Source organism: Macrobrachium rosenbergii, chromosome 27 (genome assembly GCF_040412425.1).
Source record: "Macrobrachium rosenbergii isolate ZJJX-2024 chromosome 27, ASM4041242v1, whole genome shotgun sequence".
Taxonomy (NCBI): Eukaryota; Metazoa; Arthropoda; class Malacostraca; order Decapoda; family Palaemonidae; genus Macrobrachium; species Macrobrachium rosenbergii.
This window is the reverse complement of record NC_089767.1, coordinates 15,352,445-15,373,008: the sequence shown is the minus strand read 5'-3', so window position 1 is coordinate 15,373,008 and position 20,564 is coordinate 15,352,445. Positions and strand designations below refer to the sequence as shown.

General features: G+C 40.0%; 1 protein-coding gene across 4 annotated transcripts in view; it reads left to right on the top strand.

Moving 5' to 3' along the window:
• The window catches only part of LOC136853427 (lysine-specific demethylase 9-like), a 141,736-nt gene that overhangs the window by 70,048 nt on the left and 51,124 nt on the right, over positions 1–20,564 (top strand). For 3 of the 4 annotated variants that reach the window (XM_067128977.1, XM_067128976.1, XM_067128978.1), the window contains exons 8-10: positions 7,404–7,543; positions 8,800–8,942; positions 11,449–11,588. In XM_067128977.1, coding sequence (XP_066985078.1) covers positions 7,404–7,543; positions 8,800–8,942; positions 11,449–11,588 — 423 coding nt within the window. The remainder of the gene's footprint in view (positions 1–7,403; positions 7,544–8,799; positions 8,943–11,448; positions 11,589–20,564) is intronic. The other variant, XM_067128979.1, reaches the window with a different exon arrangement.

Below are 20,564 nucleotides of genomic sequence, written 5' to 3'. Positions count from 1 at the left end.
GAAGTATACTTTCAAGCCTGCCTCCAAGAAATGAGAATTCAGTCCTTTGTGCTCCAGTAGGAACCAGACTTCGCCTCTTATGGGAGGAATGGAACCACAGAGGGGCAGAACCTTGGATCATCAGAGTCCTGAAAGAGGGCTACTCCATTCCATTCAGGGAGAAGCCTCCTTTAGTCAAGTCTCCCATCGTCTTGACTGCGTACTTGGAAGGCTCCGAGAAGTTTTCAGCCCTTTGACAACAAGCACCTTCACATCAACATCCTGGAGCTCAAGGCATCCTTCCTGGCTCTCAAAGAGTTCCAGGATCGAGTGATGGGACACTCCATCGTACTGATGAACGACAATACCACGGTACAGTAAACTCCTCGTATTCGTGTTCTCACGATTCACGGACTCACGCATTCGTGAGTTTCTCTGTAGAACATATCTACCCATTATTCATGGAAAATTCGCCCATTTGCTGTATTTTTCACTGAGAAATATTCACTAATTATTGCATTTTCATATAATTTTCATGAATAAATTCACTTTTTGTGATAAAACTATTAAAATACTCAGGTGTAAGCATTTTTTACAGGGTTTTCTTTTGTTTAAACTATCAAAATGGGCAGTTCTAAGTGTTTTTAGAGGGGTTTTAAGTATTCACGGATTTTAGCTATTCACGGGGGCGTGTGGTACACATCCCCCACGAATACGGGGGGTTCACTGTAGTGGCATACGTCAACAAGCAGGGTGGTCTAGTATCCCTCCTGCTTCACCAGTTGACAATGCAGGTGCACGAGTGGGGGCTGGCTCACTTGGTAGAGCTGTCAGCCAGGTGCATTCCAGGCAAGAGGAATGTAGTGGCAGACAAGCTCAGCCGCTAGAAGCAGGTGACCGGAATAGAGTGGTCCCTTCACCCAGAAGTCGCAGAAAGGTTGTTCGACCTGTTGTGGGCATCCAGTCATCGATCTGTTCGCCACCCAGCACAACAGAAAACTTCAGGTCTTCTGCTCAGTCGTGCCGGGCCCATGGGCCACTGCAGAAGACGCGTTCCAACATCTGAGGGACAACCTCTACATTTACGCCTTTCCTCTGTTTTGTCTGATTTGCAGAGTGATCAGCCAAGTAATGATCACTCCGAATCTCAGGCCATTTGGTATCCCGACCTGCTAGCTCTCCTTTCCGAGGCGCCCAGAGAGATCCCTCCCTGGCCCAACCTGCTATGTCAACCCCATGTGAGGTGGTATCACCTGGCTGTGTCAACCCCATGTGAGGTGGTATCACCTGGCAATGCAGTCCCTGTGTCTTCACGGCTGGAGGTTAGCCACCATCTCCTGCCAGCGAGAGGCTTTTCGCATCGCACAGCGACAAAGAATGGCTGGATACCTCAGATGATCCTCCACAGTGGTATACCAAGGAAAGTGGTCCATCTTCTGTGGTTGGTGTCATGGACGGGATATCTCTCCGGTTGGAGCAACTGTTCAGCAGGTCACAGACTTCCTCGTCTTTCTTCGTCGAGAGAAGCTTCTCTCTGTTTCAGCAGTAAAAGGCTATCGAGCCGCACTCAGCCTAGTCTTGCAGCCAAAAGGGGTAGGTATATCCTCATCCTTCGAGATCTCTCTACTGATGAGAATCTTCAAGAGGTCTTGCCCACCCAGGGACCTAAGGCCCCCGTATGTGGGATGTGACTCATTCTAAGGAGCCTGACTCAAGCATTGTACGAGCTTTTACGATAGTCATCATACAGGGATCTGACCCTCAAGACCGTCTTCTTGCTTGCCTTGGCATCGGCGAAGAGAGTTGGCGAACTTCACAGACTTTCTTTTGATGTTAAACACTCAAGGGGATGGGGATCAGTTACACTCGACTTCGTCCTGGACTTTGTAGCGAAGATGCAGAACCCATCGGTCCCTGATGTTCGATTCGAGTCCTTCATGATCCCCTCCCTAGAGGACTTTGTTGGTAATGACCTAGATGAGATGCTACTGTGTCCTGTTGAAGTGCTGCGTTGCTACCCGAAGAGGACTCGCCATCTCTGGCCTGAGTGTTGACGACTGGTTCGACCAAGAAAGAAGTGTCCAAGAACACTTATCTCTTTCTGACTAATTGGTTCTTAGCCACGTAAAATAAGTCTAATCCTTCGGGCCAGACCTAGGAGAGCTGTTAATCAGCTCAGTGGTCTGGTAAAACTAAGGCATACTTAATTTTTCTTTCTGACTCTGTGAGACGATAAGGAGAATGTATTCTGCTACTGGAGAAGAAAACACCAGTACACTTTGTCCAAGAGCTTGCGAGGTCCACAGCATTGGTCCGTCCTTTGCATTCTGGAAGAACCTGTCAGTCCCACAGGTTTTGAAGGCAGGGGTGTGGTCCCAACAGACTACCTCCACTTCCTTCTACCTTCGGGATGTTGCCCACAAGTCCTTGGACAAGTTTTCCTTGCATCCTGTGGTGGCTGCTCAACAAGTTGCGTAGCTTACCCAGCTCCTCTAACAGGACAGGTTGCATCTTGCCTAAGATGTACGGTTGTGGATGTGAGAATGAATGTGGAGTGGTTGGCCTCTCTTCCTTCTCGTCATGTCGGCTCTCTTCCTATGGGCAGGGAGCGGACGTGCTGTTACATGCTGGATCTGGCGGCCGATGCAGGTAAACACTCAACTAGAGCTTCTGTTTTATTTCCTTTCAGGCTCATAGAAGCAATCCCGCTCCTTCCTCTAGGAAGGGGAGGAGGGAGACCGTGACAATAAGACAAACCCAATGCTTGTATTTGCCTAATGTCACCGATTATGAGGTTTCTTCCTAGCCTACTTTGCTTGAACTGACGTTTCCTCATTCATGCAAAGGGGCCTAGAAGTCTGACAATTGATCTCGCATTTCTTACAACCCGATCATTTTTGTCAGAGACAGTTTTCCCCATCGACCAGGAAGGGAACACAAGGTGTGGCGAACTCCAGTCAGTTCATAAAGAATCACTTAGATTCCTCCCACCAACCAGTGAGTCTTCCTAATGTAAAGGACCGACGGTTTGTATATCGTGTCAGAACAAATCACAATTTTTTAAGTAAATTGTATTTTTCCTAACTATACAAACCTGAGGTCCTTTACATTACATTTCATGCCCACCTCATGCCACCCTCAATCTGACACCTGGGCCAAAAGGCAAATTGGAATGTTTACATCCGGGCAGGCAGTACTCCCACCTCCCTGATGGTAGTTAATGCCTAACCACCTTGTTCAAAAGTTCAATGGCCATTTCTAGATGTGCTGAAAGTAACTCTTAATGTAAAGGACCTCAGGTTTGTATGGTTAGAAAAAATACAATATACTTTTAAAAAATTGCGATTTTTATGATAAAAATTATTTACAGTGTACTTACCCTGTACATAAAGTGTATACTGTATGTATACGAAAATTTAACTTTACAGTACTTTTGGGAAATGAAAATACCAAATTATGCAGTACTGTGCTACACTACTAAATCTTATTTTTTGTCATAATCACAAAAATACTAACGTGACATAACAAACCTAGCATTCTGTTTGGAGGAATGTGTCCCGTAGCTCTAAACTACCCATGTATTTTAGACAAGGTCTATACAGTAGTGCTATCCTAAAATATGTACTTTACAGTAAATATCATTTCAAAATCTTCTTACAACACAGCAAAACATCAATAAAATGCACATGCGTTATGCTCAGTACAGTAGATGGTGTGAAAAGTTAAGTTGGGCAAAAGAAAATGTGCATGTCTGAATTATGGGCAATACTAGAGTAACAGTGTTAGGCATGTAATTAATGTTGTAAGATGACTTGGAAATTATATTGGGGTATTTTGGGATGATAGTTTGAGGTATATTTTTGTTTGAACTGTTAAGTTTGGCGATGAACTGTTAAAATAGGCAGTCATAAGCATGTTAGAGGTGTATATACTTAAGAGTAACAGTTGTAGGAGGGTAATGTAAGATGAGTTTGGGTGTTTTGGGGTGTATTTTTGTTTGAAATGATATTAGATTGTTTTGGTATGATAATTTAAGGTGTATTTTTGTTTGAACAGTTAAATTAGGCAGTCAACTGTTATAATAGGCAGTTATAAGCATTTTAGTTTAAGGGGTACTGGGTATTGGCAGTTATACTGTAAGCAGTTATAAGCATTTTTAGACGGGATTTTGCATTTTCGCAGATTTTGCATTTCTGTGGTGGGTTCTGGAACCTATCCCCGCGAAAAAATGGGGGAGCACTGTGATATGATTAATATGATTCATAATGATACATTTATTTGAGTGGCTAATATCATTCAACAAGAATTAAAAAATTCTGAATTTATTGTTATCATGTAGAAGATAATCTCTTACTCAAATGGCAAGCCTAAGGGGCCATTGACTTGAAATTCAGGCTTCCAAAGAATATGGTGTCAAGCTTCCAAAGAATATGGTGTTTATTTGAAAGAAGTAACAGAAGGTAGTAGGAAATACAGAAAGAAGAGACCAGTTATGAGAAAAGAAAAAATGTTAATTAATATTTTAGCAGATAGATAGGTAAAGTAAGTATACCTTAGTTTTATCAGACCACTGAGCTGATTAACAGCTCTCCTAGGGCTGGCCCGAAGGATTAGACTTATTTTACGTGGCTAAGAACCAATTGGTTACTTAGCAACGAGACCTACAGCTTATTGTGGAATCCGAACCACAGTATAGCGAGAAATGAATTTCTATCACCAGAAATAAATTCCTCTAACTCTTCATCAGCCGGCCGCGGGAATTGAACTCCGGCCCATCAAATGACAGTCTGAAGCTCAACCGACTCAGCCAAAGAAGGGCTCAGATAGATAGGTAATAATTATTAAAAATACAAGGTGAATTGTTTTATGGTAGTACAGTAATGCATTGCATCATCGCTTGAACTTTTTAGGTTCTAATCACCCAACATTCTCAGCGAGACTATTCCACATTTCAGTGGTGTGAGGAATAAAAGACATCTGGAACTGAGAAGTTTGACAGTGTGGCATATTTAGTGTATGTTGGTATCATCCATCAGTGGTCCAACTCATTACTGCTGGTGTTAGGAAACATAAACCACTCTATGTAAAAGAGCAGCTGCACAGTCTGAATTTCCCTTTGCAACCACACAGTTCAAGATACACATATTAACTATTGCCTGTTACATGGACACGTGTTAACTATTGTCTGTTACATGGACTGTGCGGATTTGCCTGCATCACGTCAAAATGGAGACTAGTCGCTTCGACATTGACATTTCCCTTGATGAAGTTGAAAAATGTCCAGCCATGTGGGACATTAGATTAGATGATTGTGACAAAATAGTAAATAAAAAGTGTTGGGAGGAACTACTTGAAATAATCTGCATTCTGATAAAAACTAAAGAAAAAATTGTACTTTTCTACACATTTTATTGAATTTCTAAGTTTATATTCTTTACATTATATCAGTTTATCCTGCAGTTCAACTCTTCCTCCATGAATGAAATACATATACTGCAAAGTGATCTCTTGCAGAGGAAGCAACATGCTTCTTCTCAATACATTTCCTTCAGACAGTTTTATCAGTGGTGCTTGAAATAGCATTTCTATGTACCACCTGTAAGCATCTCATGCCCTTACAAAATTATGCAAAATACTACATGCTTGTATGATATTCTGAACAAAAAGCATGTTAACATTGATAGGTCTGTGGAATATATATATATATATATATATATATATATATATATATATATATATATATATATATATATATATATATATATATATATATATATATATATATATGTATGTATATATGTGTATATATATATATATATATATATATATATATATATATATATATATATATATATATATATATATATATATATATATATACATATACATATATATATATATATATATATATATATATATATATATATATATATATATATATATATATATATATATATATATATATATATATATATATATATATATATGAATGTCTTTTCCTGTAATACTACAGTGTAATACATATTAGAAATACAGGGCATGTCATTAACTGGGTAGGCGGAGTTGGTTTTCAAAGTAGCTGTCATTTACAAAAGAAAGATGCTGGAATCTGCTATCATCAATCAAACCAACAATATGAACCTGTCAGGAGGACATTTTCATTGACACCTTAATCCTCGCACCCGTTTTGAAGAAGATGACCCAAGAAACGCGACCGCCAGATCCATCGCCAAACGGGAGCTAATGAGGCCAAAAACCACTAGGGAATTTGGTCAATCTCCTCCTTCTTAAGAAACGCCACCTCCTTAACATCGGAGGCCTAAGGCCACACCTTCATGTTTTTGTATATATACCATTGTAACTTTCCACCTGTCCATATTCTACCAGTGAACAGGGCACAGAAACAAGTCCGAAATATATGGTTTCAACGTTTAAATAGTGTTTTATGGGCCTTCTTATTTTCATATATATATATATATATATATATATATATATATATATATATATATATATATATATATATATAAGATATCAAAATATACATATATATATATATATATATATATATATATATATATATATATTATATATATATATATATATATATATATATATATATATATATATATATATATATATATATATATATATATATATATATATATATATATATATATATATCACACACACACACACTGTATAAGACAAAATCCACAAAGGAAAGAAATGCTGGAATGCTCGAGGCCTTTCACTGACGTCCTTTACTTAGCAGAGTAAAAGTAAAGGGCTTAGTCAAAAGGCCTCAGCTTTCAATGTTTCTCTTTCCTCTCTTTTTTTGTGGGTTTTGTCATATTTATATATTCATCATGTTCCATGTTTTTGTGATTCAATTATATATATATATATATATATATATATATATATATATATATATATATATATATATATATATATATATATATATACAGTGTAAGTAAATCGTCATATTATTTTATGGTCATATTCTCTCAGGTTTTGGATATAGTGTTTTGAACATACAGTATCGTACACACATGTTATTTCCTCCATGTCCATATTAATACTAATGAACCGCGCGGATAACCGCTGTAATATGTACGGTCACCACTTTTTGCATCCGTGTGAACAGGGCCCTAGTTAACACTAATGAATAGAGCTATGATTTTTTGAGGATTTGTCAAGTTACAGGGAGTGGTTGATTAAACTTATTTGTTACTCAAAATGGATTTGGATCTATGGTTTACCATTTGGCTTGTTAATGTTGGCGCTGATCTCTATTAAAGAAACCATAACCATTGATTTGGGTAATTGCTAATTGCTTTGGTGGAGGATTGCAGTGCATTAACTTTTTTTAGAGAAGGAATGGTGAATTTCTATACCAAAAAGTGTATTTTTTAATTTTTCAGGCAATGCCATGGGGTCCCATGTCTATAGTGAAAATGTCCTCACCCCAGCAGAGCAATGATGGTCCCATTCTGTGGATTCGGCCTGGGGAACAACTTATTCCAACAGCAGAATTGGGTAAATCACCAGCTAAGAGGAAGAGGTGTGTAAAATTACTGGAAATGATATGTCCAATTTGTGTGAATGTGGTGGCAGTGAAAGGTATAGATCAGAGAAAGTTAACCCTTTTGCTGTGCGGGACTGATCTCCTTAGTCATCAAAAGGTCTCGTTTATGACGTGGGACTGATCTCTTCAGTTGCTATTCTTTTAGTACTAGTTAGTCAGCTCGTAATAGATAACGTGTTTCCCTCATCATTTTAAGGGACCTTTGTCTATATTTCTAGTGATAATTGGCAACATCTGATTTCCAACATACAGGATAATCTCAGGACAAGGACTAGACCTTCAGTAATCATGAAAATGCCCTGAAGACAACGATAGTAGTAGACCTGAACTGTTAGACAGTTCTGAAGGTGACAGTAGTGAATATGGTGGTTTATTATATTGTAGTTGTATACAAACTAACCTTAGATAATTTTTTAACTTCAAGTTTAATCAGCGATGATCATGAATCAAAGGAAATGACAGAGGAGGAAGCAGATTTGTCAAGCACCATAGATGTTGAGTAAAGTTGGTAAACAAAGAAAACATGATAAAATTTGCATATGGAAGACCATTGAAGATTCAGTTTGTAAAACATTGGTGCTCTGAAACTTTTATGGGAGATAATAAATTCACATTTTTCTACAGAATGCCAAGTCTCTTAATTTTGTGTGAGGTTTTTCAAAATGAAATTTTTGGCCAAGAGCAAGCGTTTATAATAAAGATTTTCCTACTGAATAACGAAAATGGTGTTACTTTACTCCATGCTTTGAAAGGTATCACACTGAAATGAATCGACAATAAAGCCACATAATTCAGTATATGAATGATTACCTACATATCATTTGCATATTTCATCACTACATTAATAAAGTATTACAATAACATAATAATACAGTGTAATGTTTTAACAGTAATGAAATCAACAAAGAATCAAAATGGAATACAAAAGGGAGAAAATTAGTCAGTTACACGATTAGCAGGACAATGTTCTCGTCACTAGTGCACTGTGATTACAGGTTCGCATTGAAAGGGTTAATAGATAACATTTTGATATCAAGTAAATTGTCATCATTGCTTCGGCACTCTCAGTCTCTTTAAGTTTATGGCCTATAATTATGTTGCAAAAATCTGAAATTTTTAATGCATTGAAAGGTGCCCATATTATGCAATTGAGCTCTTAATGTATGAATTGAATTACTATTTTTTTCATTAGAATTTTGCTTTGTGATGTTGAATTAAAATTTTTTTCCAAGCAGGGCAGGTATAAATGAGTTAGAACGTCTCCGTTACTTACCTCGTGCCTCTAATGCCCGTGAAATGATGTTTGAAGATAGAACAAAAGCACACGCTGATCATGTGGGAGCTGGATTAGATAGAAAAACAACTGGTGCTGTTGGTAAGCTTTTGTTTATGGTAGTTTTAATCTTAGTAATAATACTAGATGTTGCTGTGTTGGGAATGTTTTGCCCTACCACTTTGTCATTCATTTACCCTTTTTAATAATGATACAGTATGAGTATTAATATTGCTATTAGATTAAAAGAACTGTTAGTTGACTCCATTTGACTGCAACCAAATTATATATAAAAATTTGAGTAAGATGGTACTATTATATGATCTCTTTAGTTAGTTATACAGTAGTTGAATCTTAGCCATTTTAAGGATAAAGATATTTGATAAGGGATCAGTTTCCATACATTTGAGTGGGTTTTCATAAGGAATGAAGTACCTTCAAATAAACCCTTTTCATGCTGAGAATTTTTGCTGAGGTCCAGGTAAAGCATTGTTTTCAAGTGCTTGTTTTCACCATAGGAAACAGCAGTGTGTATTAGTTATACAATAAACCAAAAAAGCATTTTATTATACCCTCAGTAAATTGGATCCCAAGTCCATTATCCGTAATTTGGAATTTGATATACTTTTCCAGTTGCCTAGCTGCTAAATTCAAACTAATTAGGTAAAATTAAGGAATGTGGAGATGAAAATACTAGACATACAACCTAGCCAAAGAATGGGAAAAACATGAATATAAAAAATATTAAAATAATATGTAATAAAGTACAGTTGAATAAAGCAAAAATATTTGTGTTAATAAATAATTAGTTGATCAAAGTTGCTGGAAACATGGAGAATTTCAATAGGAATCTTGACTTCCATGATAAAAAATAGACTATAATGTATGATGTACTAGCTCTTCCTTGGCATTACCTTATATATTTTTTTATTCAACTTTTAAGCACATATGTATAAGTTTTTTCTTTTCTTATTAAATGAATTTGATTACTTTTATTGAAGATTTATGTGAAACACTGTTGGACTTGAGGGAAACTGATACAATAGTAAAATAATAGCAGTTACCACGGTCAACCAGAAGTTAATCAGCTTATGGGAAGAGACCAGAGGTAACATTTTAAGTAAATGGCTGAAAGTATTATAGCATGAGCTGAAAGGATACGAACAAAGATGCCTTATGTCTAAATGCCTTGAAACCTACAATCCAATGAAATATCTTAACAGATTACATAAACTTTGGTTGCATATAGTAATTCGTTTGATAGCTCTTGACATGGACTTGAGGTGGCCTTCATTTTTTTAAATCCAGGCAGTGACATTTCAAGAATGGTGTGATTTTGATTGGTCCAGAATAGTGACATGATTCTGTCTTTTATATAAAGAAAAAATTTAAGTTGTTCAAAAAATATAATGTAAAGTTTGTAAGGTATGACTGTATCATGCTGGGCCTGTATTGAAAACTGTAATCTGGGGTCAGATTGAGGAGGGGTTTGAAGGTTAAAGAAAAAAGTATTTTCTTGAAACGTAGCTTTATTAATAGCATGTATACACACATGCAATCAGACACAATCAATTATACTAATTTTTATTTACAAATATGCTAAGACTATGGTTTTATTTGCAAATAACAGTAACCTGTATATTAAATGTTTTCAGAAATAATAATAGTTTATCTTACTAGATTACAAGTTAACACTCTGCAGGTGTTACGCAATAATGAACTTCCTGTACACATAAGTATCACAACATGGATTGAAGTTGAAGCTCGGTACCCCCAACAAATGTTCATCAAACTTCTGCTGTTACAAACTAACACAGAACACCAAACTCTCATTTCACAAATCAATATCTGAACACTAAATTTCACTGTCATTTACTAATAACCAAATTCCACTTTCAGTTCTTTATTAATACTAAACAACACTTGTCACTAAGGGTGTTCTGAATAACTGCCTAAGTGGAGAGGGTACAACTTTCCTTATTCATAAAAGTGTATCTTAACCTAACACAATTGCTTCAGAGGTATACATGAAGTAGCTGCAAAAGTATGCAAGTGATGTAACAGAATTCAGCCATCCTCCTCAAGCTGTCTGCTGCTAACTCCCAATCTTCCACTTGCAGTCAATCAAACCATACAAGGGCATAATTTCCACTTTCCTGTGAGGGTGCAGTTGGGAACTCACTAGTATATCTGAGCTGTATAAAAAAAATAAACTTGTAATTATTAGCGTGAAGTGACAACGGAAGAAATAAAGTTTGCTACAAACTTCACTACCATAACCAATTTAGAAAATATGCCCAAAGTCAACACACAAGGGCATGCTGCACATAGTGAAGGTCATTTATCACATATTTATTGAGGAAGGAGGAAAGACCAAAGAGAATTGAGCTGTGGCATAATAATCTTGTAGCATCAATTGGGGGTTTCCTGCTGGAAGTGTTACCATATTGTTTTGTTCAGTTCTGAAATTATTGCAGTGCTGTCAGATTAAATACTGTGATAATTTTTCTATCCAGGCCCTTATGATACGTCCACTTTTTTATGAGATAAGTATGTAATGCTTTGTACCATTCTTTTTTGTATTGCTGAATCCCTTTCAATATTTCAGGAGTGTTGAAGGCCGTCCATTGTGGTAGAGAAAGCACCCACAATCGTGTCGTTAAAGATGTTGTAGCATTTGATGCTCATGACTTCAATGAAGTGGTTGAAAAACTCAAGTTGGATCTCCATGAACCACCCATATCACAGGTAAGTTCTATTATTTGGTTGTAACATGAATGGATGAAAGGCTTGAAATTGCTTAGTACCGTAGTGCTCTCTGATTTGTTGTCAAAAATTTTCCATCATATTTTCCTTATCAGTATAGGTTTCAATATAACATGAGATCATTTTCTTGTTTTGGGTGATGGCTAATGATTTTGAATCATGGTGTGCTCTTTACTGTCTTAAAATTTAGTTTCTTTATTTGAAAACAATACATGGACAAGCTTATAGCATTTATTCATCTAGTTTATGTATCAAGGTTATACAGCATGAAAAGGGGCCATATTGCCCAAAGCTAGCACTCTGTTAACCAAGATTACCTTTTTACATCAGTATAAAAGGATATCAGCTACCATGGTAGTTAGCGGTTAGTAAAGCCCAACCACCCTGGGTACACTAAAACCCTGAATTTTGCCCTTCATAACCCTGGAAATATTCAACCAACTGGGATGAAACTCTGGCTATAGAGGCTTCCCATTAAGGTCTCTAATTGTGCCAAATTTCGTCGAAGTCTGTTTAGCCATTCTGGTGATCCAGATATCGATTTTTGGCGTTCAGGGAATATGGTAGAGGGTGGGTGGGTGAGGGAACTAATATATCTGTGGAGCAGTAACGTTAAAAGGTAAAGCCGTGATACTTAGTCTTACTGAAAGCTCGTATTCTGGAGGAGTGCCTTCCGCAGTTTGTATTTTGAAACAATGAACTCTTAAAAGTTATAGTATGCCATTCAAATTAGCCAGCAAAATTCAAATTTCCTAATGATCAGGCATGGGCTGCTCACAACATTAGAAGAGATGCTGTTTTCTTAATGTGCGTAAATAGCAATTTGTTAGGAGAAGCTAGCTGACTTACGGTCAGTTATCTTATCTTATTTAAAACTTATCACACACGTTGAGATTACCTACACGGATTTGGTATTCGTGATTGTTGGCCTACCCTAAATAAAGAGCCTCAATAGTTAGAATGTTTTCACACACACACACACAAACACACATATATATATATATATATATATATGTACTTACATATGTATATATATATATACAGTCAGCCCACGGATCCACAGGCTCACAATTTGTGGACTCTTCAATTCCCTTATTTCTCTATGGAACAAACACACTAAACACCCTGTATTCGCGGGGAATGCTTACCACCCCCACCCCCACACTAATAGCTAAAATTCGCAAATACTTGAAACCCTGTCAAAAAACACGTAGATCTGCCTATTTTTGTACATGCAACTTACCCGTCAGATATATACTTAGCTATAGTCTCCGACGTTCCCGACAGAAATTCAAATTTCGTGGCACACGCGACAGGTAGGTCAGGTGATCTACCATACCCGCCGCTGGGTGGCGGGAATAGGAACCATTCCCGTTTTCTAATCAGATTTTCTCTGTCGCTGGTTCCGGCAACATCTGTTGTTGGTTCCTTCTGCTTAGATTTTCATTTTTCGCTTGCTGAGGATTATTTTGGACTGACCTTTGGTGACGTATTGGATTTTTGGCTTGGCATACGCTTTTGTGGATTGATTTTGATTTTGGCTTTGGTATTTTCTGTACGAATGTCTGATCAGAGTGTTGCACCTGTGTTTCGTGTGTGTGTTAGGTCTGATTGTAAGGTGAGACTACCGAAAGCTTCGGTAGATCCTCATACTGTGTGTTCGAGGTGTAGGGGGAATGATTGCTTGATTGAGAACACTTGTGTTGAATGCGAGAATCTCACTGATCTGGAATGGAAAGCTTTGAACTCTTATGTACGAAAGTTAGAGAAGGATAGAGTTAGGAAGGCTTCTTCTAGAAGCTCAAGTAGGTCTCTTTCTAAGGAGGTAGAATTAGAACCTAACACTCTTCCAGATTCGCCTGTCACTCCAGTTGTTTCAGCTCCTTCACCCTTCGTCGAACCTGTGGATTCGCTGTCGTGGAGATGGCTGCAATGAAGGCCACGATCCGCAAGATGCAGTTGCAGATGCGTGCTTTGGAGGAAAAGAAAGTGAGAAGTGATAGTGATGTGTGTAGTGTCCCCAGTGTATTGGAGGGGGCGTCTGACCAGCTCCGCATCGCTCCTAGGCCTAGACCTCTTCCAAACTCCCAGACCCAGTGGAGGAGGAATGTCGACAGCCGCAAGGGGGATGAAGAGCGCTCCCAACGGTCAGGCGTCCCTTCAGCAGTGCCTGTTGACGCGTCCCAGGCTGCCTTAGATCGCCGTAGAAAAGGGATCTTGAAGAAGTGTTTCTCGTCTTCTGCTTCTTCTTCACCCAAGCGTGGTTGGAGTTCGGCTGAGGAGTCGCGCCCTTTGAAGAGGACTTGGAAGGCTCCTAGAGGAGACACATTGGACTCTAGCCCTGAGCGCTTCCCTGAGGGTTCTCCTGTGGCAAAGAAGAGAACTCGAAGATCTCCCTCCTCTTCTTCTGGTGGTCAGGAGTCCACCAAGCAGATCCTGGTGGGCCTCCAGGCTCAGCTCGCTGCTCTTGCTGGCTCTTTATCAAAGAGCTCTTCTCGTAGGAAGGATGCCTCTCTTCCGATCAAGTCCTCCAAGAGACACTCTTCTCCCAGCAAGTCGTCTTCTGTGAAGCGTTCTTCTCCTGTTAAGCGCCCCTCCAGCAGCAGGCACTCCTCTCCTGGTAGGCGCTCCTCTCCTTGTAGGCGCTCCTCTCCTTGTAGGCGCTTCTCTCCTAGGCGCTCTTCGTCGGCGGATAGCGCCTCTCCTCCCAGGCGCTCGCGCCCTCGTCGTCGTCGGTCTTCTCCTGTTGGAGATGCTTTCTCCCCAGTGAAACGCTCTTCTCGTCAGTCTCGTTCTTCGCCTCATAGAAGCTCCTCGCCAGCCTCCCTCCCTTCTGGTAGGCGCCCCTCTCCCAGCAAGGGCTCCTGTACCGTTCGAGCCTCTTCTCCTGTCAGGCGCCAGTCATCTAGCAGGCGCTTCTCTCCGGATCGTCGTTCTTCAGTGGACAAAGGCTCCTCTCCTTCTAGGCGCTCTTCTTCTGGCAAGTGCCCTTCTACTTCCAAACGTTCTCCTCCTCCTTCAGGCCTGGAGGTGTTATCGGAGGACGAATCCCCCAAGGATATCAACGTTTCTGATTACAAGAGGTTGACAGCTTTGCTGGTTCAGGAGTATGGAGATTCCCTCAAGCCTGCTTCTCCTCCTTCTCCTGGTTCCATGCTTTCGAGCACCAAGGCCTCGAAGTCTTCCTCTTTGGTTAAAATGCGACCTACGATCTTGATGAAGAAAGCGCTTAAAGGCTTCGGAGAGTGGCTCTCTTCGAAGAAGGATGCCGGCAAGACTGTCTTCTCCTTGCCTCCCTCTAGGCTTTCGGGCAGAGCGGGAATGTGGTACGAGACTAAGGAACCGATGGGGTTAGCCCTCCCCTCATCGGCTGGCTCAGACTTCTCTTCGCTCGTGGATTCTTCCAGAAGACTCTCCCTTAATTCGGCCAAGGCTTCTTGGGGACTTTGTGAATTGGATCATTTCCTCAAGGGCCTTTTCCGCGTGCTGGAAGTTTTTAACTTTATGGACTGGTCTCTAGGGGCCTTAGCTAAGAGGAGTCTTGAAGAGGACTCGGTCAGTATGGAGGACCTCAGCAGTGTGTTGTCTTGCTTGGACAAGGCTGTTAAGGACGGCTCTATGGAGATCGCTTCCCTGTTCGGCACTGGCCTGCTTAAGAAGAGATCAGTCTTCAGTGCTTTCCTCTCCAAATCGGTTTCTCCTCTCCAGAGGTCTTCCCTCTTGTACGCTCCTCTGTCTAGCCATCTTTTCCCGCAAGACACTGTGAAGGAGGTCTCTCGTTCTTTGTCTGAGAAAGCTTCTCAGGATCTGCTGGCGCAGTCGTCTAAGAGGATGAGACCTACTGCTCCCCTTGCTAAGAAGGAGAAGGCCCCCTTTCAGGAGCCCTTTCGAGGATCCAGGTCTATCAGGAGGCGTAGGCCTGAAAGAAGATCAAGACCTTCAGGACTCCCTACCAGGAAGTCCAAGTGAGAAGCAAGTCCTCCAGACGCCAGTAGGTGCCAGACTTCTGAAGTTCGCCGAAGCCTGGGCACAGAAGGGGGCGGACGAATGGTCCCTCTCTATCTTGAGGAAGGGTTACCTCATTCCCTTCATCTCGAAGCCTCCCTTGACAACAACTCCGAGGGAGTTATCGGCGAGATACAAGGATCCTGTGCGGAGGCAAGCCCTTCTGCTAGCCGTCGAACAAATGCTAGCAAATGCTGCCATAGAACCGGTGCAAGATCTTCACTCCCCGGGATTTTACAACCGGCTTTTTCTAGTGCCAAAAACTTCGGGAGGGTGGAGACCGGTCTTGGATGTGAGCTCCCTGAACTCATTCGTCATCAAGAAGAAGTTCTCTATGGAGACGACGTCCTCGGTTCTGTCGTCACTTCGTCAAGGAGATTGGATGGTGTCCCTGGACCTTCAGGATGCTTACTTCCACGTTCCCATCCATCCCTCCTCCAGGAAGTTCCTAAGGTTCATGGTAGGCGGCAGAACTTTTCAGTTCAGGGCTCTGTGCTTGGACTTTCCACAGCTCCCCAAGTGTTCACGACCATTCTCAGGAATGTAGCTCACTGGTTGCATTTGGAGGGGGTGAGGATTTCCTTGTATCTCGACGACTGGCTAATTCGGTCCAATTCAAAAACCGTTGTCTGGAGGACCTTTCTCGTACTTTAAATCTGGTTCAGTCTCTAGGACTTCTTGTGAACCTCGAGAAGTCTCAGATGATTCCTCAGCAGGAAATTGTCTACCTGGGGATTCTGATGGATTCTCGGGGTTTTCGAGCGTTTCCCTCCCTGGAAAGAAGGGAACGCTGCCTTCAAAAGGTGACAGACTTTCTAGAGAAAGACAGATGTTCGGCGAGGGAATGGATGAGTGTGCTGGGGACCATTTCCTCGCTGGAACAGTTCGTTTCTCTAGGAAGGCTTCACCTAAGACCTCTACAGTTCTTCCTGAAAGAATCTTGGGATCGGAAGTCCCAAGAGTTGTCAGACTCCTTTCAGATCACAAATCAAGTGAAGGAACATCTCCGTTGGTGGTTAGACCCCAGAAACTGGGTCTAGGATTTCCTCTGCAACCGCCGAACCCTCGCCTAGTGTTGTTCTCAGACGCGTCGGAGTCGGGTTGGGGAGCAACACTAGGCTCGGAAGAAGTGTCAGGCACCTGGGACACAGATCAGAGGTCCTGGCACATCAACATGAAGGAGCTAGTAGCCATTCATCTAGCGCTGCCCGATCGATTCGAACTTCTGGTCAAGGGGTCAGTAGTTCTTGTCAATTCAGACAACACCACAGCCCTGGCTTATATCAGGAAGCAAGGAGGGACTCATTCCTTCTCCTGTACGTCGCAGCAAGGAGCCTTCTGTTATGGGCGGGGGAGAGGAACATCGTTCTCCTCACCAGATTTGTTCAGGGAGAAAGGAATGTGAGAGCGGATCTGCTCAGCAGGAAAGACCAGGTTCTTCCCACGGAATGGTCTCTTCATCAAGAGGTTTGCGAAAGGCTGTGGTTCCTGTGGGGAGACCTCATATCGACCTCTTCGCCACCCATTGGAACAAGAGATTGAGAACTACTGCTCCCCAATCTCGGACCCCAGAGCAGTAGCAATAGACGGCCTTCTCCTAGATTGGGATGGTCTAGACGGTTATGCTTTTCCCCCGTTCAAGATTCTAGGGGAGGTGATAAGAAAGTTCGTTTCTTCAAAGGGCACCAAGCTCACCCTGATCGCTCCCTTTTGGCCATCCCGAGACTGGTTCACAGAGGTACTGGAATGGATGATAGACTTTCCCAGGTCGCTCCCTCTCAGGAGCGATCTTCTCAAACAGCCCCACTTCGACAGATATCACAAGAACCTTCCCGCTCTAAACCTAACTGCCTTCAGACTGTCGAAGGACTGGTTAGAGCGAAGGGATTTTCGCGCAAGGCTGCGAGGGCTATCGCCAGAGCCAGAAGATCCTCTACCTTGCGCCTCTACCAGTCGAAGTGGGAAGTCTTTAGGAGATGGTGTCGAGCTCAGAAAGTGTCCTCTTCCAGTACCTCTGTAATGGAGATAGCGGATTTCCTTCTTTATCTAAGGGAACAGTTTTTAGACACAGAGGTCTTAACATCTCCGATAATAAAGACCTTCACGACCTTATAAGGTCTTTTGAGACTTCTAAAAACAAGTCCCCTAGACCTCCCAGCTGGAATTTGGACGTGGTCTTAAGATTCTTAATGTCTGATAAATTTGAGACTCCTCGATCTGCCTCTTTCAGGGATTTAACCAGGAAATCGTTGTTTCTTTTTGCTCTTGCTTCTGCTAAAAGATTGAGCGAATTACAGGCTTTGGAAGGTTCTGTCGGCTTTAAGAAGGACTCTGCGATCTGCTCCTTTAAGCCTCTCTTCTTAGCAAAGAACGAGAACCCTTCAAAACCTTGGCCTAGGAGTTTTGAGGTCAAGGGACTCTCCGCTATTTCAGGACAGGAGCTAGAGCACACTCTCTGTCCAGTAAGAAGCCTTAGATGTTATCTGGAGAAAAAGAAACAGCTCGGAGGTAACACTGAAAGTCTTTGGTGCTCTGTCAAGGATCCTTCAAGAGCAATTTCTAAGAACGCCCAGGCTTTCTTCATTAAGGATGTTATCAAGGAGGCTCATCTTTCTTGCAAAGACGAACATTTACAGCTCCTAAGAGTGAATGCTCATGAGGTGAGAGCCATAGCTACTTCTCTGGCTTTCCACAAGTCTTGGTCCCTCCAGTCTATTGTGGACTCTACGTACTGGAGATGTAACTCAGTGTTTGCTTCTCATTATTTGAGAGATGTTGGTGTTACGTATGAGAAGTGCTTCTCTCTAGGAGCTTACGTATCCGCGGATTCGGTGCTGGGTCAAGGAGCTGAAGCTAATCCTTTTTAGTCTATCTATTTGGTTGTTTTTCTTTTAATGCGTGGTTGTGTTTTTATGGTCGGCTGGAAGAGAGTGTGGAGATACTCTCTCTTTCATCTCGTATCACTAACAAGGTTAGGCTTGGTCAGGTGGTCGGGTTTGGTTGTTAGCTCCTTGTAGTTTTATTATTACCTAGCTCTGTCATGTAAGAGGGATAGCCCCCATTGATATGATTCAGGTAGAGGGCTCTGTCTTGTAAGTGGGTTAATCTCCATTGACACGATCCATAACAGGCTCTGTCATGTAAGTGGGTCTTCCCCCATTGATATGATCCAGAAGGGCTGTCAGTCTTAGGTCTCTTCCTCGCTGAAGCTCTTGAGGCATGCAGACTCATAGACAGTATCCATGAAGTCTTCTGCCCAATCAGGTAAGAACCATGGTTTTTTGTTTATCCTACAACATATGTTGTTTTGTTTTTTTTTAGTTATTAGCTGTCTCTTGCCCTCCTCCAAGGGTGCCAATCAGCTAAGTATATATCTGACAGGTAAGTTGCATGTACAAAAATGATATTTTTATGATAAAATAAAGTTTTGTACATACTTACCCGGCAGATATATACGACATGGCCCTCCCAGCCTCCCCTCAGGAGACAGGTGGAAGAGAAAATCTGATTAGAAAACGGGAATGGTTCCTATTCCTGCCGCGAAATTTGAATTTCTGTCGGGAATGTCGGAGACTATAGCTAAGTATATATCTGCCGGGTAAGTATGTACAAAACTTTATTTTATCATAAAAATATCATTTTGATAGCTCAAACACAAAAAAAAAAAACTAAAAATGCTTGTCATAAGTGCATTTAGTCATGAAAATTAAATAAAAATACAGTAATTAGTGAATATTTCTCAGTGAAAAATACAGCGAGTGGGCAAATTTTCCGCGAATAATGTGTATATATGTTCCATAGAGAAATCCGCGAATAGGTGACTCCACGCATCGTTAGACCGCGAATACTGTATGGGGGTTTTACTATATACACGTTATTCGTGGAAAATTTGCCTATTTGCAGTATTTTTCATAGAGTAATATTCACAGATTACTGTATTTTCATCTAATTTTTGTGATAATGTACTTTTTTTTTTTTTTTACAAAACTTAAAATATTCGGGCATAAGCACCCTTAGAGGGTTTTTTTGGTGTTTTGAACTATCAAATAGGCAGTTATAAGCATTTTTGAAGGGGTTTTAAGTATTCAGGGATTTTAGCTATTCGCGTTGGGTAGTCTCATGCTTCCCCTGCGAATACTGCTGGTTATATATGTGGCTATCAGTCGAGAAACATGCTTTTTGTCATTGCGCCATCCTGGGTCAAAGTATTTTTCAATGTAATTTATTATAATATATATTATATATATACAGTAATATATGCTGTATATATATATATATATATATATATATATATATATATATATATATATATATATATATATATATAATATCTCTTCCTGTAATGTCAGTCTTGAATTTGTATATAATATATATATATATATATATGGAATATATATATATAGTATATATATATATATATATATATATATATATATATATATATATATATATATATATATTTTATATATATTATTATATATATTATATATATATATATATATATATATATATTATATATATATATATATATATATATATATAATATATATATTAATAATGTATACAGTAATACTTTGATCTTCCAGATTTTTGTAAGATTCACACACATTAGGAAACTTTTCACTGGAACCTAACTAATGGGCATGACCGCGATTTTTTCACAGAACATGAAATTTTGAGAAACCCTGCAGAAGTGGGTGTTTAATTTTTTAAGTAATTTACAAGTTTTTATGCTTTTTTATGTAAAATCTGTATGAAAAATGCATTTCATTCTTTTATGTGTAAAATCTGTATGAAAAATGCATTTCATGTTTTAATATGTAAAATCTCTATGAAAAATGCATTTCATGCTTTCATATGTAAAATCTCTATGAAAAATGCATTTCGTGCTTTCATGTGTAAAATCTGTATCGAAAATGTATTATTTTTATTTTTGTACATGCATAAATATGA